Genomic DNA, 24,050 nt, shown 5'->3' on the forward strand with positions numbered 1-24,050 from the left:
AAGTACTAGAATTAAAGACGTGTGCCACCATGCCTGTCTCGGTACTGTGGGTTTTTTGTTTGTTTCTTTTGGGGGGGGGGGGGCGGTCGTTTAAGACAGTTTTTCTGTGTAGCGTTGGCTGTCCTGGAACTCACTCTGTAGCCCAGGCTGGCCTTGAACTCACAGAGATTCATCTGCCTCTGCCTCCTGAGTGCTGGGGTTAAAGGTGCGCACCATCACCACCTGACTGTTTGTTTTTTCTTTAAGACAGGATTTCTCTGAGTAACAGCCCTGGCTGTCCTGGAACTTGCTTTGTAGACTCCAGGCTGGTCTCCAACTCCCAGAGATCTGCCTGCCTCTGGCTCCTGAGTGCTGGCACTAAAGACATATGCCACAATGCCTGGTTAATGAAAGGCAATTCTTTTTTTTTTTTTTTTTTTTTTTTTGGTTTTTCGAGACAGGGTTTCTCTGTGTAGCTTTGCGCCTTTCCTGGGACTCACTTGGTAGCCCAGGCTGGCCTCGAACTCACAGAGATCCGCCTGGCTCTGCCTCCCGAGTGCTGGGATTAAAGGCGTGCGCCACCACCGCCCGGCGAAAGGCAATTCTTATTCAGATCTTTTCCCTCAGCGAGGAAATCTCAAGTGGTTAGTTAATATTGAAGACTCTCTTTCATCTTCTTGGTCACATTGATCCCTGAGAAATACAAGTAAATTACTGTTTCTTTAGTAATTCATAAAACAATACTAGAATTGGATGGCAGCTAACTGGGTTCACTCCAGTGTGAACAATTTACAGATAGCGTTTAGGGCTAGTATAGTGCTTCTTCACTTTACTGATGACCATGGTTGATGTCTGCACTGTCTGGTTGTGGCCACCAGGGCCAGTGCTGCTGAGCACTTGTATTGTGGTTAGTATGACCAAGAATCTGAGCTTGCGGGGGCTGAAGAAATGGCTTAGCAGGTAAGAGAACTGGCTACTCTTCTAGAGGGTCTAGATTTGATTCCTGCACCTACATAGTGGCTCACAACCGTTTGTAACTCCAGTTCCGGTGGATCCAAAGCCTTCTTTTAGTCTCCACGGATACCACCTAGGCACACTGCACAAAAAACATACAGGCAAAATATCCATACACATGAAGTAATAATTTTAAAAAAGAATCTCAATTTTCTTTTTTAAAAAAAGTGGTTTTTAAAAAAAGTTTTAAAAAAGTTTTTTAAAAAAAGTTTTTTGAAAAACTGTGGTTTTTTTTTTTTGTTGTTGTTGTTGTTTTGGTTTTTTGTTTTGTTTTTGAGACAGGGTTTCTCTGTGTAGTTTTGGTACCTCAAACTTAACAGAGATCTGCCTGGCTCTGCCTCCTAAGTGCTGGGTGACTAGGAAGTTGTTTGGTTGTTGTTGCTTTGGGGGGGGGGGGCTTTTCAAGACAGGGTTTCTCTGTGTAGTTTTGGTGCCTGTCCTGGATCTCGCTCTGTAGACCAGGCTGGCCTTGAACTCACAGAGATCCACCTGGTCATTTCTATAATTTAACACTGAACCACGCAAGGACATTGGAGTGGGACATCAGATCTTGGATATCTCAACTGAGAGTGCCTTCCCTATGCCTGTCTCGATAATGGCCTGATTTCAGGCCTGTGTTTTCCTGGCTCTCTGACCTGAGCTGTCTCTCTGGGCCCACTGGCCTCAGAACGGCTCCTGAAGAGTTAGTTGGACTGTTGGCTCAGGGGAGGTTTCTCGTGTTCCAGTGGACTGTAACCTCTGCCCTCTGACGTCACTTGCTTGCTTTTCCTTCTTCACGGCTTCGTTATCATACTCCTGATAGAGTTGCTTTTGTTGTAGACGCAAGTGGGACGCTTCGCCCCTCAGTTTTCTGGCTACCAACAACAAGACTCTCAGGAGCTGTTAGCCTTTATTCTAGACGGATTGCATGAAGACCTGAACCGAGTAAAGAAGAAGCCCTACCTGGAGCCAAAGGATGCCAACGGACGACCAGATGCGGTATGATATTGAAGCTGTCTGCAGTGTCCCAAAGAGATTGCCCTCTATTGGCAGCATGGGAGCTGCCTTCTGGTGTTGGGGTTAGTGCGAGCCCTGGTTGCTTCTCACTATTTCTCATGACAGGGATGGGTTCTTAGTCAGAAAGGAGCTAACTGCAGTTGCCTTTTTCCCTTTCTTTCTTTCCCAGTGCTCAGAGCCTTCTGAGTACTCATACTACATCACTGAGCTACATCCCAGCCCAGCTCTGTTACTCCTGACACTTCTTGTGGGTTTCTTCAAGTTAGCTCGTTTGTTTAGTATTGTGTTTGCAAGCCAGGAACTAAAGAGCTCTCAAAACTCTAAATGTTGACTGTGTGCTCTTTACAGTTCGTCCTGTATATTTACTTGTGGCACTGGTGATAAGACCTTCACTCCTGTTGGGCAAGCGCTGGATCTCATTGTCAGACTATGTAGCCGAGTGTGGCCTAGAAATTTTGAGTCTTTTGCCTCCAGAGTACTAAACTAGCCTCTTTTCTCCTTGATTATTAAAATATCTCATTAAGACTAAATTTAGAGCTGGGAGTTGGTGGCCCACACCTTCAATCCCAGCACGTGGAGGCAGAGGCAGGTGGATCTCTGTGACTTGAGGCTAGCCTGGTTTACAGAGCGAGTGCCAGGACAGGGATACACAGAGAAACCCTGCCTTAGGGAAGAAAAAAAAAACCCCTAAATTTAGGACATACATACTTGTTGCCTTGATTTTTCTGGTATGTGAAAGGGGAATTTATTTTAGAGACCCTGTGGCATTGAAATAATTGATATAAATACTTTAAAATAGCACTCAAATCTTAACTAAAAAACCAGGAGTTAGCTTAAATATACTGTTGATTAAAAATCTGATTCCAGCACTCAGGAGGCAGAGGCAGGTGGACTTCTGAATTCAAGGCTAGCCTGGTCTACAGAGTGAGTTCCAGGACAGCCAGGGCTGTGTTACACAGAAAAACCCTGTCTCCAAAACCAAAACCAAAAAAATCTCTTCTAAGGGCCTTTCGATCATTAAAAACACAAAAGGATTGGTCTATCCCCAGTTGGATCTATGTGTCTATGGTGCTCTCAGGAACCCTTATTCTCTGTAGATTCTCTGTTGGCATCTTAGTAGGTATGATTGTGGGTACAGAGCTGGCCTGTGGTGGGAGTATGGTACACTACAAGCTCTTGGCAGCTCATGGTCTACATTTTAGTCCATCTCACTGCTTGTTATGAGCATTCTGGGTGCAGGGGAGAAGGACAGATGTTGAGAATCTCCTACTTAATCCTTCTTTTTTTTTATCCAGGTGGTAGCAAAGGAAGCCTGGGAAAATCACAGGCTGAGGAATGATTCTGTGATTGTGGATACTTTCCATGGCCTTTTCAAATCTACTTTGGTTTGCCCAGAATGTGCTAAAGTTTCTGTGACTTTTGACCCATTTTGCTATTTAACTCTCCCACTGCCTTTGAAGAAGGATCGAGTTATGGAGGTCTTCCTGGTTCCTGCTGACCCTCAGTGCAGACCTATTCAGGTAACAGAATCCTTACCTTCATAGTACCACTTGCTGAGTAGACTCTAGTCCCTGATGGACTGCTTTCTATCTGCTGCGTGGGAAGCTCCACCAACTGTCCCTGGGTCCCCTTGGCCTTAGACTGTGTATGCACCTTTGTCCTCCATCAGACCTTTGTAAAGGTCACTCTCATCATTCCATTCGTGCAACTGGAGTAACCTGGTTTACCTGCTAATGGTCCTTGAATGTTGGGAGCATGCGGTAGAGTTTCCTTAAGTTTGTCTTTAAATCAGGTAGGAGAGCAAGCCAGAGGAGAGATATGGCCAGTGTTGGCGTGTCCACTTCTGCTGGTGGCTCTTAGTGTCATTTATCCCCTAGTCTTCAGGACTTTTTTCTTTCTTTTTTAAATTTCTAAACAAAGGTGATACCTGCTGGGTGTGATGGCACATCCGTTTCCCTCTGGCACTGAAGGGATGCAGAGGCAGGTGGAAGAGAGCTCTGAAGGTGAAGCCAGCTTGGTCTTTGTAATGGATTTCAGGCCAGCCAGGGATACACAGTGAGGCTCTGTCTCAAAAAGAAAAAGAAAGGTGATACATAGTATCAAATGGCAATTTATGTTTTTAACAATTCTTTAAAGGAAATATTGACCCAATCCAAAAAGTAAAGTATAAACAAAAACATATTTGGGATGGAAGGAGGCTGCTGCCTGAGTGTTGCAGCTTTGCTCACACCAAAGACGGCGCTGTCAGCTGTTTCCTTGACTCATCTGGGCCATGCTCTGCCTCTGGAAGAGTCCTATGTCCCCATGATGTGTGCTTCTCCCAGGCCATTTCCTGCCCTTTTGGAGGACTCCTGTCACCTTGACTGTTTCTCCTTTGCAGTACCGTGTGACTGTGCCGTTGATGGGGGCCATTTCCGACCTGTGTGAAGCACTCTCCAAGCTGTCAGGCATCGCTGCAGAAAGTGTGAGTAGTAGGAGCCCTTAGTGGCCCTTACCTTGGCTAAGTCCCTGTCTGGCCTTTGGAGTTTACTTTCAAGCTTTTGGTCACTTTTGAAAGGCTGTTGTTAATGGACAGCACTAATGTGATCATTGGTGTATATCTTGGATACCTCATGGCTCCTGGCCTTGACCATTATCCCTTCCAGCACAGGGAAACGCCCTTTTTCCTCCATTGCAGTGATGTTACCAATTGTCAGAGGGACGAGAGTAGGGCTCTGCTTCCATCGTTGTGTGCTGTGGGATGTGGAGATTGGCTCTGGAAAGCCACTAGGGCTGACATCAGTGCTCCTGATGTACCTGTCCTAGTACCTGGCCAAAGGAAATGTGTGTTCAGGGAACTGAGCATGTTTCTAGACAATGACCAGTCTCTGGTCAGCACTCACTTCTCACCATTCCTACCACTTGAGGGCAGATGTCAGCAGCACTGCTGACAGCCATGTGACTCCTTTCAGGCCTGGTCCTCGCCCTGGGGCTACTCCCTGGTGTTCTCTACAGGCAACACTACAGCAGGGTGTTTCCGCCCTTCGTTCCTGGGTTTGCATCAGTGAGGAGGAGCTCTGGGAGCCATTCTGTCATGTTTCTGTACTCTTTAGATGGTGGTCACAGACGTATATAATCACCGGTTCCATAAGATTTTCCAAATGGATGAAGGTTTAAGCCACATCATGCCTCGAGATGACATTTTTGTGTAAGTACTTAGCAGTTCCTGATAATTGACCAGAGGAATTGTTGTAGAGGCTTTGCCTTGTTTGTGTTTCCAGGGCTGGTCCTAGTACCTGGCCAAAGGAAATGTGTGTTCAGGAAACTGAGCATCTGTCAGTACTAAGACCCTTCTGCCCCCACAGAGCCCTGCATAGACACAGCTTTGGTCAGTAATTTCTATTTGCTAAGAGGACTAGTTCAGTGGTTCTGCTCTCAGAGGTTCCTTGCTCAACAAGACTCATAGATATGCCAGGTGATGTCGGGGCACACACCTTTAATCTTAGCACTCGAGAGGCAGAGGCAGGCAGATCTCTGGGTTTGAGGCCAACCTGGTCTACAGAGTGAGTTCCAGGACAGCCAGGGTTACACAGAGAAATCCTGTCTCCTCCCCACCAAAAAAAAAATCACAGCCGTGTGCGAGACTAGGGCAAACAAAGGGCTGTGGTATAGAGAGATTTGGGTTCTCTGCCTCCGTCACTTGATTCTGAAGCAGTGTCATAGGGCCAAGGTCTCCATCTCAGAAAAGACTAGCTGTTGGCAGCTCAGGCATTCTGCAGATCTCTGAGATTCAGTTTTCTCATCACCATGAAGACAATCCAAAGTGCTGCTTTGTGGCCACTTGGGAAACGGTATGTGTTGTCTACTTGGGTACAGATGTTGAAATGGACTTAAACTTTGTGGCAGCTTTCAGCCAACCACTTGCTCAAGGGAACTTTACTACTGGCCTGTGGTAACTTCTATAATCCCAGCATTGGAAAGATTCAGGCAGAAACGTTTCTGTGAGTTCAAGGCCAGCCTGGGATATATAGTAGGTCTAGGACAGTCTGGGCTACCTAACAAGACCCTCTCAAAAATAAACAATTTAGTTGGTAAGAGTGTTTGCCTAGTGTACACCAAGTACTGGGTTTGATCCTTGTCTTCAAATAAACCAGGTATGTCTGTAATCCTAGCACCTGGGAGGTAGAGGTAGAGGATTAGAAGTCTGAAGGTCCTCCTTAGTTACATAGTAAATTTGAAACTTGCCTAGAATAGGAAAGGAAGAAGAAAGAGACTAAAAATTGGTTGATTTTTAAAAATTAAGCTTTGTGGTGAGAAAAGTTGGTAGATGACTTCGCCACATTGGTCCAGATGCTGGCCCTTATTTCTGTTGATAATCAGAGAACAGCCCGCAGTTGAAGTCTTTTGGGGCTAAGAAGCAAGAGTCTGGGCTGTGTAGACTCATGTGTTGACAGTGATCAATCTGTAATCACCTTGGAAATGGCTTATCTCTCGTTTGCTAAATGTACTCTGTCTGTTATAATCTCACTCCTCACCACCTTGCAGCTTAAATCTAGTGCTGCTGGGGACCTGCTGTGACCTTCTTCTGTGACTCACGCAGGTATGAGGTCTACAGCACTTCCATGGACGGCTCGGAATGTATCACTCTTCCAGTCTACTTCAGAGAGAAGAAGTCCAGGCCATCAAGTACTTCTTCTGGGGCTGTGCTGTATGGACAGCCCCTTCTCGTTTCTGTCCCTAAGCACAAGCTGACCCTCGAGTCTTTGTATCAGGCTGTTTGTGATCGCATCAGGTTGGTGCCAGAAGTGCAATTTGGTTACTATCTGAGATTAATGGATCCAGCAACTTTAGTCCTTTGCAATATCTCTGTTGATCCCATGTTCTCATCTTTGTGAAAAATGGCATTGTGCCAGCCCCTGGGAGGGTCAAGGTAGAGGCTAATGGGATAGAGTAAGTGGCACATGTTAAGAACCATGAGCCAGGGTTTGTTCAAACCTCCGATTCCTAGAATCATATCAAGTATGCTTAGATGGCATCCAGTTGGAAGAGTGCTTGCCTAGCATGCACAAAGCCTTATCTATGTTCAGTCTCCACAACCCCATAAGCCAGCCGGGCCTGGGTATAGTGCACACGTGAATTTTAGCAGTTGAGAGTGGAGGCAGGTGGATCAGAAGTTAAAGGTTATTCTTAAATATAAAGCAAATTTGAGGCCAGCCTAGGATATATGAAACCCTGCTTCCAATAAAATAAAATAATGCACATGACATTCCTAGAAGACTTGAAACCAGCCTTTCTGTGTCTTTATTGGCTTATTAAGTTAACATGTGATCTCTTAGTTGCATCCTGAGCTGTTACATTACATTTGTTAGTGACTGATTGTAAATTAGGTACTGCTTCATAGCTGCATAGTGGAGAAACAGTTAAAAGTTAACACTAATAGTCTTTTGTTTCTTTAAGCCGCTATATAAAACAGCCTTTGCCTGATGAGTTTCTCAGCTCACCCTTGGAGCCTGGGGCCTGCAATGGCTCCAGGGGCATCTATGAAGGTGAGCATTCCTGCTGTGGGGTTGTGGTGACCACGTTGTTCTTGACTTCCCTCTTCTTGGAAGGTGTTAAATACATGGAAGTATTTGAGTCTGGGCTGGTAGAAGGTAGGGTCTCTCAGTCCATTGTTAACGTCTGTACTTGTAGAATCTTCTTAGATCCTTGCTTGTACACATTTGGTTTCATGTCAGACACACTGAGCCTAGAGGGATTGGGTGACAAGGCTAAGGTTATGAAGCAGAGTCAGGATTTGTTTGGTTGCCATGCAGTAGTGGCACATGCCTTTTATCCCAGCACTTGGGAGGAAGAGGTAGGTGGATCTCTGTGAGTTCCAAGACAGCTAGGGGCTACACAGAGAAACCCTGTCTTAAAAAAAACGATTTGTTTGGTTTTGCAGTGTTTGGTTTTGCAGTTTTTCGATTTAGGGAATCGAGCCTCACACAGTCACTGACCACTGTGCTACCTCCCCAGGCCTCCAGAATCAGAATTTAATGCTCCTCTGTTATCATTGTCTAGTTGGTACTTAGCTAGCACGTACTTGTGCAAACCATCCAGAATGGCTGGTGAGCCTTTAGTGCCCAAGGAGGACAGATGTCCTGGCCAGCTAATCAGAAGGTTGAGGCTGGCTATCTTGGGCATTTCTATCTTCCTAGGAAGCTGTAGTCATGGCTGACTTTAGGTTATGGAAGGGAAGGAAGTCAATGTTGGGAAAAACAGTATAGTGGGTTCATTGCAGACCCCAGGCAATGTTACTCTTCTTTTGAACACTTTGGTGATCATGTGCCTTTATGCCTCCTATAACCCATGAATGACCTCCAAATTCTTTGGTTTTGGTGGATTTTTGATTTTTTGGTTGTTTTTGTTTTTCAAGACATGGTTTCTTTGTGTAACAGCCCTGGCTGTCCTGGAACTCAGTCTGTAGACCAGGCTGGCCTCGGACTTACAGGGATCTGCCTGCCTCTGCCTCCCAGGTGCTGGGATTACAGGCATGTGCCACCCCCTCTCCCCCCAGAGATTTTTAAATTTTTTATTCATTGCTATTGTGTCTGTGTGTGTGTGGTATGTGTGTGGGCATGTGTAAGTGTTTGAGGGTAATATTTTAGAGTCAGTTCTCTCCATCCACCTTCATGCAGGTTCTGGGGCACAAACTCAGATCACCAGGCTCATGCAGCAAATGCCTTTATCTGCTGATTGATCTTGACGGCCCTTTTTTTGTCTCTGTAACCCAGGCTGGGCTAGAATTCACTGTATAGCCTATGCTTGCCTTTAGTTCCCAGTCCTCATGCTTGGCTCTCCCAAGCACTGGGATTGCAGGAGTTTAAATATGACTTTTAAATTTTGTTTCTTACAAAACTGTTTTCTTGAGTGTTTCATTTTAGTGTGTTTTTCTCTGAATCTAATGAAGGCAAGAGTAGTAAGACCATGTGATGTGAGGAACTACTTCTAAAACGCTCATTTAAATTCTCAGGGTCTCTGCTTCCTCATCATGGAATAGCACACCTTGTCTGCCCCTTGGAGACTGTCACATGTTAAATCAAGTGCATAATACTGTAGAGATGGATAGGGGTAGATGCACTTTAACATACACAACAAAACATGGAGGAAAATAATAAAACACTTAAGTATTAAATAAACGTTTTATGGTTTATTTGTGGGTTTTGTTGTTTCGAGACAATCTCATGTAGCCCAGGCCAGCCTCAAACTTGCAGTGTGCTTTGTGGCTGGCCTTGAGCTCACTATCCTGCCTCAGCCTCCTAAGTGCTGGGACATCACCATACCTGGCTAAATAAAAATGGTAATATTGAAATATGGGACTTAATACAGATTGTTTCTCATGTGTGTCAGGAGACGACGATGAAGAAATGGATCATCAAGAGGAGGGGAAAGAGCAGCTTTCAGAAACAGAAGGCAGTGGTGAGGACGAGCAGGGAGACGACCCTAGTGAGGCCTCCCAGAAGGGGAAAGGCCAGCCGAGGCACAGGAGGCTCTTCACCTTCAGTCTTGTGAACTCCTACGGAACTGCCGACATCAATTCGCTTGCAACGGACGGGAAACTACTCAAACTCAACTGTGAGTTCTTTCTCGAGCCGTTCAGCTAGACTTGGAACCCTCAGGATCCATTTGAAAGTCACTTCACCTGACACTCACTCCATCAAGTTTTAACTGTTTTGATGTAGCTCTGGGACCAGACATGTGTCCCTTGGAGAATGATTGAGGGCACATATACTCTTCATCCTTCAAAGGATTTTCACCTTGTTCCTTTTGGTAGTGGGGGTGACAAGTTTGAGACAAGCATGTGCTCGCTCGCGCTCTCTCTCTCTCTCTCTCTCTCTCTCTGTCTCTCTCTCATTTTGTTTTTTGAAACATGTTTTTCTCTATTTAGCCCTGGATGACCTGGAACTCACTTTGTAGCCCAGGCTGATCTCAAACTCAGAGATCCACCTGCCTCTGCCTCCCTAGTACTGGGATTAAAGGCGTGCATCACCACTCCTGGCCTCCTTTGTTTTTGAGACACAGGGTCTTATGTAGCCAGACTAACTGGTCTTGAGTTTACTCTGTAGCTGAGGACAGTCTTGAGCTCCTGACCCTGCTTCTGCTTTCTAAAGGCTGAGATCACAAGTGGGAACTACATCCTGCTCTCAGATTTAACTTTGCTTCCTTAATTCAGTCTCCCTTGCTGTCTCTCTTGACCATTCAGTGCCCTGGGGTGCTTTATGGTGGTGAGCGGAGATAGTGTAGGGCTTGTTTCATTTTCTGTCTGTCTATCTTTGTGTTACTTGGCGTCTGTCCGGGAACCAGTTCGAAAACAGTTACTTTATCTGTCGTGTCAGATGTTCTTGTGGTTCAGGCAAGAGGTTAAGTCTGTTCCCAGTCACTCCATCTTGACTCTGCATGTGTCCTGTCAGAATTCTGGGTATTGGAGTTTATCTGTGTAGCATTAAGGAAGTCTTTGTCAAAAGATTTGGGAGGTTGGGGTTCAAAATGGCTGCCTAATAAGGCCTAGCATTGCTCTCCTTGGTGGCTGGTGGGGGGTGAGCAGGTGTGATGGTACTGCCTAAGTGTGGCCCCTCTTACTCTGGTCACTTGGAGAGCCTCTCTTTTTGCTGGTCATCTATGACGAGTGATGCTCTGGTCCCCTCCACAGCTCGATCCACACTGGCCATTGACTGGGACAGTGAGACCCGAAGCCTTTACTACGATGAGCAGGAATCTGAGGTAGGTCATTCAGGGTTTGTGGTCAGTGCTCTGTGCTGGTTTCTGCTCTGGAGATACAGTAACAGTCCTCCTACTGATTGGACAACAGTGTTTTCCTTAAGAACTAAAATGAAAAGCACCCAAGACTTTGTCATTTTGTATTCAGAGACTCCAGATAATATAGTGGATTCCAGGCAGAGAGCCCTGTAGCTTTTTCCTTTTTCTTGAGACAGGGTTTCTCGCCGGGCGGTGGTGGCATACGCCTTTAATCCCAGCACTCGGGAGGCAGAGCCAGGTGGATCTCTGTGAGTTCGAGGCCAGCCTGGACTACCAAGTGAGTTCCAGGAAAGGCACAAAGCTACACAGAGAAACCCTGTCTCGAAAAACCAAAAAAAAAAAAAAAAAGAGAGACAGGGTTTCTCTGTGTAGCTCTGGTTGTCCTGGAACTCACTCTGTAGACCAGGTTGGCCTCGAACTCAGAGATCCACCAGCCTCTGTCTCCTGAGTGCTGGGATTAAAGGTGTGTGCCACCACTTTCTGGCTGAGAGCCTCAGTATCTTAAGCTGGTAGGATCGTTCTCCACCAGAACTCAGCACTTATTTCTTGCAGGCCTGTGAGAAGCACGTGAGCATGTCACAGCCTCAGAAGAAGAAGAAGACTGCAGTAGCCCTGAGAGAGTGTATTGAGCTCTTTACGACCATGGAGACCTTGGGGGAACATGACCCCTGGTATGCATACCCAGACTCTGAGCAGAGGATCCATAGGCCATAAGGTCTTAGGGTTGCTGGGACCATCTGTATGCACAGAAACCCTTACTATACCAGGCCTATAATACATTCGTTGTTCGTTTGTTTTTGAGACAGTGTTTCTCTGTGTAGTTTTGGTGCCTGTCCTGGAACTTACTCTGTAGACCAGGCTGGCCTCGAAGTCACAGAGATCCTCCTGGCTGTGCCTCCCGAGTGCTGGGATTAAGGGCATGCGCCACCACCGCTACCCAGCCTATAATACGTTTGTGTGTGTGTGTGTGGACTGTGTTTTCTGGACTAAAAAAAACCATTGTCCTGTTGCCTTGCTCATAAGAACTAGGGTTGACAGGTTCAATTCCCAGGACCCACATAGCAGCTCACAACTGTCTGTAACTACAGCTCCAGGGATCTAACACCTCATGCAGACATGAATGCAGACAAAACACCAATGCTAAAATTACAATTTTTTTTTTTTGTCCAGAAGAGTTTTTCTGTGTATTAGTCTTGGCTGTCCTCGTTCTGTAGACCAGGCTGGCCTTGAACTCACAGAGATCTGCCTGCCTCTGCCTCTTGAGTGCTGGGATTAGAGTGCACCATTACACCCAGCATAGAAAAATCTTAGGGGCTGGAGAGATGGCTCAGAGGTTAAGAGCACTGACTGCTTTTCCAGAGGTCCTGAGTTCAATTCCCAGCAACCACATGGTGGCTCACAACCATCCGTAATGAGATCTGGCGCCCTCTTCTGGCCGGCAGCCATATATGCTGTATACATAATAAATAAATAAATCTTTAAAAAAAAAAAAAAGAAAAAAGAAAAATCTTAAACAAAACAAAACTAGAGTTGAGTCCTGTCTAAAAGGATAGCTCTTGTGACAGAGTGGCTATGTCCCCACATAAGCACACCACGTGGCTTCCTGCTGACCTTATCTGCTCTCCTCAGGTACTGCCCTACCTGTAAGAAGCACCAACAGGCAACAAAGAAGTTTGACTTGTGGTCTCTGCCCAAGATCCTGGTGGTTCATCTCAAACGGTTCTCCTATAACAGATACTGGCGGGATAAACTTGACACAGTCGTGGAGTTCCCGGTCAGGTGGGTGTCAGCAGGTGCAGTGCTGGAGGTGGGCGGGGATCCATGTGCTGCCGGGGTGAGGGTACTTGAGTTAGGTTGGTATTACTTGGCTCTGGGAGGTTGACTTGTGGAGCCATCCTTCCTCCCCCACTAATAGGGGAAATCCCTACGAGAACAGTCCTGAGGATTTCTGGGCCACCAATCTGTGGCCCGTGTGGCTGGTCCATCATTGGTGTCGGAACCTGGCCTCAGCCAGGGCAGCACAGGCTCGGTGCTGCTTCTCACTAACAGGAACATGGTGGCCAGAGTAGCCTACCCGAGGGAAGGGGCCCTTAGACGAGTATGGTTGTGCATGCTTGTAATCCTTGGCTGAGGCAGGAGGATCATTGATTGCAAATTCAAGGCCACCCTGGTAGTTAAAAATTCTTTTACCTTTTTTTCCGTTTTCCTTTTGTTTTTTCCAGACAGGGTTTCTCTCTGTAGCCCTGGCTGTCCTGGAATTCACTCTGTAGCCCAGGCTGGCCTCAAACTCACAGAGCTCCGCCTGTCTCTGCCTCCCGAGTGCTGGGGTTAAAGCGTGTGTCACCACCGCCTCACTTTTACCTTTTTTGTATTTTTGAAAATTTCAAAGTGGGCCAGTGAGACAGCTCAGCGAGGAAAAGCACTTGCCACATAAGCCTCATGGCCTGCGTTTGGTTCCTAGAATCCATGGTAGAAGGAGGGAACCAGTTATCCTCAGTCCTCCATACCTGTGATGTGGCATTAATGGCCGCACCCAGTACTCACTCAAACACATCATACACATACACAGTAATAATAACAAAGAAAATTTCAAATATAGTAAAGCTTCCCAGGGCCTGTTCTGACATTTAAATAATTATAGCCTTGGGTGGTTGTAGTTCTGTTAGGAACAGCCTCCCCCACTCAGGAGCTGAAGCCCTCTTTGGCATCTCCTTACCCCTCCTGAAACCTACATGGTGTGGTAACAGCACACCTTGGATCTCTCCCAGTTCCTGGTCTGACAGATGGTCAGTCACTCCGCCCTGGTGTGTCTCTACTCCCATCGTTAGAGTGTCTCCGTATACTCTGCTCTGTTGGATGGAAAGGGTTGTTGGGTTACAGACTTTAACATATTTGTGGGCTATTATGTTTTTTACTCAGAGCTCTGAACATGTCCGAGTTTGTCTGTGACCGGTCAGCAAGGCCTTATGTTTATGACCTAATTGCTGTGTCCAATCACTATGGAGCCATGGGGGTTGGTCACTGTAAGTATTGGCATCTGCTTCCTTCTGAGGGGTAGAAGTGCCCTACCTGGTGTTCTCTCAGCCTCTTCCTTGATGCCAGGCACTGCCATAAGCCCCTGGCTTGTTTATGGTCTCAGGCTGTGGACTTTCTCAGTCTCTCCACCCTCCTACCCGCTTCCTTTCTCCTTTCTAAATTTTCATATTCTTTAATTCAGTAGTGCTAACTTTGTGAGTTGTTTTGTTTTGTTTTTCAAGACCGTCCCACTGACTAGCTGATGCTGGCCTGGGACTCATCATGTAGTCCAGCCAGGGTGACCTAGGGCTCCTGGCGGTCCTTCTGCCGTAGCCTCTCACCCAGTCTCTGGATCACCTGGGGTTCTCTCCTAAGACAATGACATGACAAAACTTTGTGCACAAACCATTTGCCTCTTGGTTTATTTTGATTTTTCAAGTAAGGGTTTCTCTTGTGTGCAGCCCTGGCTGTCCTGGAACTAGCTGTGTAGATTGTAGACCAGGCTGGCCTCCAGCTCAGAAATCTGCCTGCCTCTGCCTCCCAAGTGCTGGATTAAAGGTGTGGGCCGCTGAACCGACTCACTGACCTTTTCTAACAGTGGTGTTAGCAACAGCATTTGGGAGCACAGCTGTCACTGTTGTTGAGGGCCTTGATCAGAGAGTAGTCGTTAGTCATTCACAGTGACTAATGGAAAAGACTACGGAAAATCAGTGTCAGTACAGAAGTAGTGTCCCAGCTCTGCAAAATCAAGAAGCAGAGAAAATACAAGGGGTACAGAGCCCTGGAGTGAGAGATGCCAAAATTAGTTCACTTTTGGTTTGGTTTGGTTTTGAGACAGGAGCTCACTGTATAGCCCAGGCTGGCTTGTAACCTGCCCGGTAGCCCTTGATGGCCTTCAACGCCTGTCCTTTCCACCCTCCTGTTTACGTGCTGAGATGATGCATGTACACTACCATACCCAGCAAAAAGTAGCCATTTCTTTCTTTTGCCCTATTTCCCAGAATTTCTGACATTTAAGTTCACTTTTTAATGGAAACCTTTTTGTGTTTTTTGTTGAGACGAGATCTTACTATGTGGCTCTGGCTGTCAGAATCCTTAAGTTAATCCTTAGCTTAGACTTCCACCTGCGTTTCAGTTATAGCTGTTCCAGTTTTCTCTGTGGCTCTGGATTCTACTCAAGGCCATTTTTGTTTGATGGAAATCTCAGGCAAGTGCTCTATCATTGCACTGTCTCCAGCACTGATCACAGCCATTAACTAGACACTGGGTAGCTGGAGAGATACTCAGGAGTGGAGAACACTGCTCTTCCAGAGGACCTGAGTGCAGTTCCCAGCACCATGTCAGGAGGCTCACAGCTGCCTGTACCCCCAGGGAGCAAGCACAGCGCTGCCTTATGGGCACTCGGCACCTGTGCTCATACCCACCACCCGCCATGTAATTAAATCATAGATCTTTATTAAAGTAGACAGAGCTGGGGGTGGTAGTGGCCCACACCTTTAATGCCAGCATTCAGGAGGTGAATCTCTGAGTTTGAGGTCAGCCTGGTCTACAGAGTGAGTTCCTGGACAGCCAGGGCCACACAGAGAAATAAACAAAAGTATTGTTACTTATATATATGTACATATTAGTTGTTATATGATTTGGTGGTGGTGGTTTTTCTGTTTGAGACATGGTCTCATTATACAACCCTGCCTAGACTCGGCCAGGCTGGCCTTGTGCTGGGGACAGTACTCTTGTCTCTACTCCCTGAGGGACTCACACTGGTTATACATTATTCTTCATTTTAGTGTTAATATTTTTCGGTATGAACTTGTGCTTGTATTTAATGTTAGCCTGATAAAATAATCTGATTAATTTTTTCTGGTGGCCATTAGAGCATTTTGTTTGTAACTTGGCAGACACTGCATATGCGAAGAACAAACTGAATGGGAAGTGGTATTACTTTGATGATAGCAACGTGTCCCTGGCTTCTGAGGATCAGATAGTGGTGAGTACCCAGGCACCTACTTCTCCCCGTTACCCTATCAAGTAAAAGCCAGAAAGGTCCTCTTAGGCGAGATGGTTACTTCATTAGCTGGAGAGGCTCTGGGTGGAGTTAATGGACTGCCATTATTCTAGATCTTTCCTAATGAAGAAGCTCAGTTTTCCTTGAGGTAACCCTGCATTTCCCCACAGCCATGGCAGGATCATCAGGAGGCAGCTAGTAAAGGCCTTTATGGCTGCTCCTAGGTGTGGATATGCAAGACGAGATGTCGGATTCCCGAAAGTGCTTGTTTAGTGAGACTGTGCCTTCCTATATATTACTGACTATAAACTCACTTTGTATGTTAGGCTGGCCTCAAACTTAAGGTAATTCTCCTGCCGCTGCTTCCTGAGTGCTGGGACAGGTGTGTGTACCACATCCAGTTTAAGATTGATTTTTTTGAAACAGGGTTTCACTCTGAAGCCCAGGCTGGCTTTGAATTTGGAAAAAAAATCCTCCTCTCTCAGGCTCTTCCTCCCCTTGCTGGGATTCTAGGCAAGAGCTACCATGATGAGTTTAGTCGTGTGACTGAGGAAAAGAGGGACAGGCGAGCTTGTTCCCAGTGATGGACGCCCTCCCCTTCCTGTGTTTTAGACCAAAGCGGCCTACGTGTTGTTCTATCAGCGTCGGGATGAGGAGTGCCACAGTGCGCCTCCGCTCACCACTTTCCCGGGTTCTTCGGACGGAGGGATGAGGCTGGGCAGCTCACAGCAGGGCTTGGCGGACGACGACGAGGCTTCCAACATGGACACCAACTGATGCTGATTCAGTGACTCTGCCACCGCACAGCACCGATGTCACCCCAGAAGAATGTCTCTGGAACTCTTGAAGACTGCTCATGTCAATCTAAAAACCAGATGAGGAAATGACCTTCTTTTATGAGAAGAGGAAAAAGAAAAAAAAAACAAAAACAACAAAAAAAGACCCTGCTCTCTCAGAAGGGTTATGTTAAGAGGCTGAATTATTTTTTCTTTTAAACAGGTGGTGATATAAAACGTGTGGAGCTGAAATGTGGGGTGGGGTTTGGTGCACAGTGGTGTGTGTCTCATGGATTCCAAAGAATGGAGAAGAACACCCTGTAGTTGTGTATGGTGCAGCCATGAAGAACCATGCAGGGCTGCTCTGAACTCCTGGGTTTTGGGTTCTGGTGCCCACACTGGTCACCCCAGTAGTCTGGCCACAGTAAACCAAGCCTGCAGTAATGTCGATGTTGTCCTCGAGTTCTTTGCCGTTCACTGAGATGGGTTTATAGTTTATAAACATTAGCCACCGGAACCGTTTCTAGTCTGTGTTCTCTCAGAATTTCCCGGTTATTGGGGGTCTTGTTTTCAGTTTCTCATGGAACCTTGAAGTTCTGACTCCACTGCCCTCGATAAACAGACAGATTCTATGTGGAACTTTCAGTAGCTCTCCCTTAAAATAAGTCCATTCATAAAACTGGGAGCAGTGTGGCATTGTTTGTCCGTGTGGCCTCAGAAGAACACGGTGGGTGTTCGTCAGGTCTTCACACACTCTAGTTAATGAGGTTTAAGAAAATACTGTTTCTGGCCCGGTGGTGATGAGCCACACCTTTAATCTTACTTAGCACTCGGGAGGCAGAGGCAGGAGGATCTCTGTGTTCCAGGCCAGCCTGGTCTACAGAGTGAGTTCCGGGACAGCCAGGGCTACACAGAGAGACCCTGTCTCGGGAAACAACCCCGCGCCCGCCCACCCAGCCCCCAATACGTTTCAGTAATAGATCCTTCCAGATCCGGTTCTCTCCCTTATCCTGCCCCGCTACTCCCCAGTCGTGTTACACGTTACTCCCCGTCTGCTGATAGCCCCCTCCCCGGGCCTTGGTTGCCCTGTGGTCATGTGAGTCTCGACCGACCTTTGACCTAGTCCGGGAGGGTTGGGGTTGCTGGTCTTGGCACGTGAGCGCAGTGACCGTTGGGCACTGTTGTGCGGCCACGGCTGGGTGAGGACAGCGGGGGCCCTTCCGGCCTAAACTGGCCATAGTTTGGGGACCCAGACAACAACTGGGTCGCAGTGGGGGACGGTGGGAAAGGCCTGGCCGGCAACCAGCTAAGGAAGCTCCAGGGGGTGGGGCGGCGCGATCTGGGGTCCTCTGAGAATGGCGGGCAATAATCAATCCCCTCGGAGGAAAAGAAGGGTGAAGTGGTGTAAGGGTAGATCAAACTCGAAATCGGGGTTGAATCTCAGCCTTTGTATAGCACCATTGTCGCGTTGCTCTGTGCGTTTCCAATTACTAAATAATAAAAGGCATGGTCGCTTTTAGGGAAATGTCTGAGAAACTACGAAGATGCAGGAAGGAGCTGACTGCAGCCATAGACCGAGCCTTTGAAGGAGTCAGGCATTCCCAGGAGTGTACAGGCCGGCAGAGGTCGGACGCCTCGTCCTCGCTCGCCTCCCTGCCGGTGCACAGACTGCCCTGCAGAAACCCACTGGCTGCTTGTTCCTCGGCTGCCCCCTGCGCTGGCGCCTCATGTTCTCCTGAGAATGAGAATCCCGTCTTTGCGCCACACCATGTCCCAGTTAATACAAAACCCCTTCCTTTATACCCCAAAAGAAAACCTCTGACCAGCAAGGAAAATGTGTTGATGCACTCTTCCATTTTGGCACGTGAAAGACAGTTTTGGAGAGCTGCGGGAGATGGGGAAAACTGGAGAAGAGAAAGTTTAAGGTGATTCTAGTTTGATAGCTTAAGAGCATCAATTAGGAAGAATTGTTTCTTAAAAAAAAAAAAGTTGAACATCACGGATTTGATTCATTGCTAAGCTAGCCTTCTCTTAGAAGTGCTAAGAATGTACAGGAAATTATGTTCATCAGAATCTGACCCAACAGTTATGTTTTGTTGTGTTTGGGTTAAAAGTGTGGTTGATAACCCTAGATATCCAAACACTCATGAAAACCAAAGGGTAATCAGTGTTAAATAATTCTTTTTAAATTTGTGGGTGGTGTTGAGGACTGAACCAAAGGCCTCATGCATGCTACGCCAGGCAAACTCTACCACTGATCTACAAGCCTTAGCAATGTTTTTCTTATACATCGAGGGTTTTCCTAATTTGTATTTTATACGTGTGGATGTTTTGCCTGCAAGCATGTCTATATGTACCACATGCATTCCCCTAGTGCCTGCAGAGGCCAGAAAGCTACGGCATTGTATCCCCTGGAACTAGAGTTACTGACAGTTAGCTGCCATGTAGGTGCTGTATATCTGGAAGAGCAGACAGTGCTCTTAACTGATGAGCATCTCCAGACGTCGATTTTTTTTTTTCTATTTTTAAAAAATTTTTAGTATGTAGATGCTTATATGTGGTTTGAGTGTAGGCATAGGTATACCACAGTATGCCTATGGAAGTCAAAGGAAAAACTTCAGGAGCTGATTCTCCAACTCAAGTTGTCACGCTTCCATTTGCATTACTGAGTCATTTTGCCAGCCTATTTTTGCTTTTTTTAAGACAGTCTAAAGTAGACCATCTGGCTTTCAACTCCTGTGTACTGAGGGTGACTTTGAACTCAGATCTCTAAGTCTCAAGTGCAGGGATTACAGGCATGAGCTACCAGTCCTGAGTGATCAGATCTAAACCCAAACACAACCTTGGGCTGCAGAAACAGTCTTCTGTATTCAGAGCCAGGGCACTAGCCTTTACCTTTCTTTGCCCACACTTAGATCCATGGCTAGGCCCTGGTTTATCTTTATATTTGTTTCAGCCAGGCTGTGGTGGCAAAGGCAGGCGGATCTCTGTGAGTTTGAGGCCAGCATGGTCTACAGAGCCAGTTCCAGGACAGCCAGGGGCACACAGAGAAATTCTGTCTCGAAAAACCAAACCAAAATGACTTTTGACTATCTCCTTTAGACCTACTAAGTAACTACAAACTGCCTCACCCCAGGTACCTTGACTTAGAGCTGGGCTGATTGTATGTGATATGAGTTGGATGTGTGGCCATCTTGCCTGTCCCAAAGTTAAGGAATTGAGAAGCCATTTAACTGCAAATATATGTGATGGTTTCATAAACATTAATGCAGCCTATAGTGGAATGGGTCATTATGATGTTGCTATTGGTTTCCACTGATTTAGTTAGCAGTTTCTGGTTATTCTCATAGCATAAAATGTAGTCACCAGTAAATTTTACTCTTAGCTGGGCATGGTGGCATGTCCTGAATCCCAAGCACTCAAGAGCTAGAAGCAGGGGGATCTCTGAATTTGAGGCGACCCCAGTTTATATAGTAAGTTCCAGGCCAGCCAGGGCTACACAGTCTTAAAACAACAGGAGCTGAAGAGATGACTCAGAGGTTAAAAGCATTGACTGCTCTTTTAGGGGTCCTGAGTTCAATTCCCAGCACCCACATGGTGGCTCACAACCATCTGTAATGAGATCTGGTGCCCTCTTCTGGCCTGCAGGCAAACACGCAGACATCACACTATACATAATAAATCTTAAAAACAAAAACAACAAGAAAACACCAAACCAGTTGCATTTGAGATTATCTGGAATTTTTTAATATTTCCTGAAAGAATGTCTAATTCCCCATCTTCTTCCCCCTCCTCCACACCCAATCTGGACTGCAGGAAGGATATGGAGAGAGACTTAAAAGTTGACTCAAATATGCTGCTCAGCAATTCTAGCCAAGAGGTCACAAAGGATCTGCTAGATATGATTGGTAAGTAGAGAGCTGGGCCATCCTTTCCTTGGTCCTTCACACAGGCCAGCAGTCCACACATCTCGTTTGGTAAATTTAGTTTGCTCACAGCAGCAGACTCTGTAGAGAACAGTGAAATAATCTGTACTGCCCCTTTCTTCAATGAACAGCTAACCTCGTGAGGTCACAGGTCAAACAGATCATTACCTAGGTATCTTCTAAGGATCTGGGGTCCCTGAAGGAAGAGATAACAGCCTCCAAGCCTTAGTGCTTGAATGTAGAGCTGAAGGAAATGGGGTACAGGCCTAAGGAAGAAGAGAGGATAAATTCTACCCAGAGTGGGAAACACAATAGTGGAAGGAATCTTTCTTGTAGCTGAGTGGAGTGGCACCTACCTTTAATTTCAGCACTTGAAAGGCAGAGGCATGCAGATTTGTATGAATTTGAGGCCAGCCAAGGCTACAGAATGAGACACTGTCGAAAAGAATAAAATATATCTCTCTAGAAGCAGCCATTTAGCATAGTACTATATGTCCCATTAGTTTTCCTTTTCAAATATTTTTATTATTTTTAGTTATGCATATGGCTTTGTGTATCTTAAGTGTGGGTATGTGCATATGAGTGTGGGTCCCCTCAAAGGCCTCCCTCCCTCTGGGGCTAGAATTACAAGTGGTTGTGAATCACCAGGCATGGGTACCAGGAACTAAAACTGGGTCCTTTGCAAGAGCAGTAAGTGCTTTTAACTGCTGAGGCATCTCTCAATCCCCCTTCCATTTTTCTTCTCTCTCTCTCTCTCTTTTTTTTTTTTTTTTTTGGTGTTTTCAAGACAAGGTTTCTATGTGTAGCTTTGGAGCCTGTCTTAGAACTCGCTCTGTAGATCAGGCTGGCCTCGAACTTACAGAGATCCACCTGCCTCTGCCTCCCAAGTGCTGGGACTAAAGGTGTGTGCCACCACCACCCAGCTCCATTTTTCTTAAAAAAATTTTTTTTTCTTAGTCTAGGCACAATTTAAAGATTATGTGTATGAGTGTTTTGCCTGCATTTATATATGTGCACCTTGTGTGTATGCCTTGTGCCCACAGAGGCCAGAAGAGGGTGTTAGCATTCCCTGGAACTGGAATTCCAGAGTTGTGAGCCACCATGTGGGTGCTGGGAACCAAACCGTGTCTTTCTTCTACAAAGAACAGCAAGTCCTTTTAACAACTGAGCTCTCTCTTCCAGCACCTACCCACCTCACCCCATTCTTGTTATTTTTGTTTTGTTTTGTTTTGGAGACTCCCTAGGGCTATGCCAAACTTTTTCTTTTTCAGACTCTGGCTGGGTAGGCCAAGCTGATCTCAAACTTGTAATCTTCCTGCTTGACCCTTCTGAGTACTGGGATGATAAGCATGTACCACCACACCCAGCAGTTAGACGTTTATCCTACACACATTCTGTATCTGTATGTTCTCTGAACTGTGTGTCCTATTTCTAAATAAGTCCTATTGCACAGTGGACCAGCAGCTCCTGGTTAAGGGCTACATAGCCTCAGGCATTGCCAGAAACTGTTGACTGGAAGAATCTCCAGGTCAGAAAGGACTTGAGGGAGAGCTAATGAAGAATGGTACTCAAGTTGGGCCCCCACACCTCTCTGGAACTTTGGAGGACTGACTGTCCTCTGATAGCCCCAGGAGATAAACTGTAGTCATCGCTACTTCTGCCCATCACCAGTCAGTGTTCTGATTACACTAAGGAACCTGCTTTTTAGACCATCTGTCATCCCCACAGGTCAGGGAGTTCTGCGAGCCTGACCCAGCATGTTCCACTCATACCACCCTTGGGATGGAGGATGATCGGGGCTGGACGAATTGTGGGGTGTAAAAGGAAGGGTATCAGGCCCACCTTACACTGCTGCTCACTTGTGTGTGTGCGACAGGACACACACAAGTTCTGCACAGCCTCTGAAATGTTTACCATTTATGGTTTGTGTCTACTTGCTTGCTAGCTTGTGGTAGTAGGTATCAAGCTAGACAAAGGTTCTTTTACGAGTTACATTAGTTTTACGGTTTTTAAACTTATGCCTGAAATGTTCTCAGAAATGTCTATAAAGAACTATAAAGCTAAATGTCCTTTTGTTGTTGTTTTAAGACCATACAAGTATCCGAACTATTGAAGAACTGGCTGGAAAACTAGAATTTGAAAACGAATTGAATCGTGTGTGTGGACGCTGCCAAGATTCACCCCTCAAGGAGGAGGCCTGGGCCCTGCTTGTGGACGAGAGCCCTCGGAAGGCTTTGGATGCTGACCCTGGTAGCCTCAAGCAGGCTTTTGATGACCAAAATATTGTTGAGACTGTTCTGGACCTGGAGGAGGACTACAACTTGATGACATCTTTTAAATACCAAATAGAGTAAGGAGAGTTGACTGTCAGCAACCACAATGGTTATCAGAAGCCAGTCTTTACCAGGGGTTGGCAGATCCTGAATTGCCACATCCTGTTTAGTTCCTGCTGAATCTTTAATATTCTGTTATTTTGAAATGTTTGGAGTTTTTTGACTTGACGTTTTTTAAAGTGTGTTTTTGGTTGGTGTTCAATATATACAATACAAACCTTGGTAGCTTGTGCCTCTGCTCTTTCTCCTCATATTCTTTTACACTTATCCCTGGAACAGTATGGGGACTGTAACCAGGATGGACCTGTCACCTGAGACTAGCCCACCACAAGTAAGCTTAATTCAGAAGAGTCAGGCTCAAACTGAAGTTTGGCTTTGCCCTCTGCTACCTGTGTGCTCTGCTCTCCTCACACACTTTACACACAGGGATCCCTGTCTCCTGTGTCCATGTTTTCTTCATGTCCTGATTTACCTCCCTTAATTCCCTATTCCTACCCTACCCAGGGCAATGCCTCTCTGTGCAGATCTGCTTGAATCAGTTTCTGGTAGGACTCCAGGCTGTCTCATTTAGGACCTAATATATCCTCCACAGACATGTGGACCCCTGCTGAGGGCAGCAGGTAGGGGAGAGTCAGTACAGGTTTACCTATCCATCATCACACCTGAACCACATCATCCCACCGTAAGTAGTTCTATAGCAAAGACCATGCTGAGCCAAGACAGAGGAGGGACCAGGCCGTTGCCCTCCTGAGGTCAGCATAGCCAAAAAAAAAAAAAAAAAAAAAAGGCACAAAAGCACAGTAGCAGGCAAGATGACTCAGAGTGTATCATTCAGTTATTTTTTAAAAAGATTTATTTATGGATATGATTGTTCTGTCTTCCCGTAGGTCTGCACACCAGAAGAGGGCACCAGATCTCATTGTAGATGGTTGTGAGCCACCATGTGGTTGCTGGGAATTGAACTCAGGACCTCTGGAAGAGCAGCCAGTGCTTCTAACCACTGAGCCACCTCTACAGCCCTCATTCAATTATTTTAATTTTGGGATTTGGCTCAGTGGTATTCGACTGGTATATGCAGTAGCGGTAACATATCACTTATCATTCATGCCATCACCTGGCAATCTCTCAACACACCTAGCCACTTTGTCAAATGAACCCCGTGGTGAGTGTTCACTGGTTTCCATCAGGGATGGTCATTGTCGTTGCCTGCCTGAGGCAAGAGAAAAGCAAG

At 46.3% G+C, this 24,050-nt stretch overlaps 2 protein-coding genes across 6 annotated transcripts in view; both read left to right on the forward strand.

Annotated features, from left to right (window-relative positions):
• Window positions 1-17,004, forward strand: part of Usp4 (ubiquitin specific peptidase 4) — a 37,765-nt gene extending 20,761 nt beyond the window's left edge. For both annotated transcript variants that reach the window (XM_059268651.1, XM_059268652.1), the window contains 13 exons: window positions 1,813-1,971; window positions 3,285-3,509; window positions 4,370-4,453; window positions 5,082-5,176; window positions 6,569-6,760; window positions 7,426-7,514; window positions 9,358-9,582; window positions 10,658-10,728; window positions 11,317-11,435; window positions 12,394-12,543; window positions 13,684-13,787; window positions 15,678-15,766; window positions 16,397-17,004. In XM_059268651.1, the coding sequence (XP_059124634.1) occupies window positions 1,813-1,971; window positions 3,285-3,509; window positions 4,370-4,453; window positions 5,082-5,176; window positions 6,569-6,760; window positions 7,426-7,514; window positions 9,358-9,582; window positions 10,658-10,728; window positions 11,317-11,435; window positions 12,394-12,543; window positions 13,684-13,787; window positions 15,678-15,766; window positions 16,397-16,561 (1,767 nt within the window). In that variant the 3' untranslated portion in view covers window positions 16,562-17,004. The remainder of the gene's footprint in view (window positions 1-1,812; window positions 1,972-3,284; window positions 3,510-4,369; window positions 4,454-5,081; window positions 5,177-6,568; window positions 6,761-7,425; window positions 7,515-9,357; window positions 9,583-10,657; window positions 10,729-11,316; window positions 11,436-12,393; window positions 12,544-13,683; window positions 13,788-15,677; window positions 15,767-16,396) is intronic.
• A 177-nt stretch (window positions 17,005-17,181) lies between these two features.
• Window positions 17,182-23,051, forward strand: C7H3orf62 (chromosome 7 C3orf62 homolog). Of its 4 annotated transcripts, none has more exons than XM_059268656.1 (4): window positions 17,182-17,287; window positions 18,081-18,485; window positions 20,377-20,468; window positions 22,575-23,051. In XM_059268656.1, the coding sequence occupies exons 2-4, from the start codon at window positions 18,085-18,087 to the stop codon at window positions 22,838-22,840; spliced, it is 759 nt and encodes a 252-aa protein (XP_059124639.1). In that variant the 5' UTR covers window positions 17,182-17,287; window positions 18,081-18,084; the 3' UTR covers window positions 22,841-23,051. The 4 variants fall into 4 exon arrangements, with proteins under 4 accessions (XP_059124639.1, XP_059124637.1, XP_059124638.1 ...); XM_059268654.1 differs by lacking the exon at window positions 17,182-17,287 and adding an exon at window positions 17,560-17,656; XM_059268655.1 differs by lacking the exon at window positions 17,182-17,287 and adding an exon at window positions 17,679-17,759.
• Window positions 23,052-24,050: the final 999 nt, after the last annotated feature.

This window comes from Peromyscus eremicus, chromosome 7, assembly GCF_949786415.1.
Source record: "Peromyscus eremicus chromosome 7, PerEre_H2_v1, whole genome shotgun sequence".
Classification (NCBI taxonomy): domain Eukaryota; kingdom Metazoa; phylum Chordata; class Mammalia; order Rodentia; family Cricetidae; genus Peromyscus; species Peromyscus eremicus.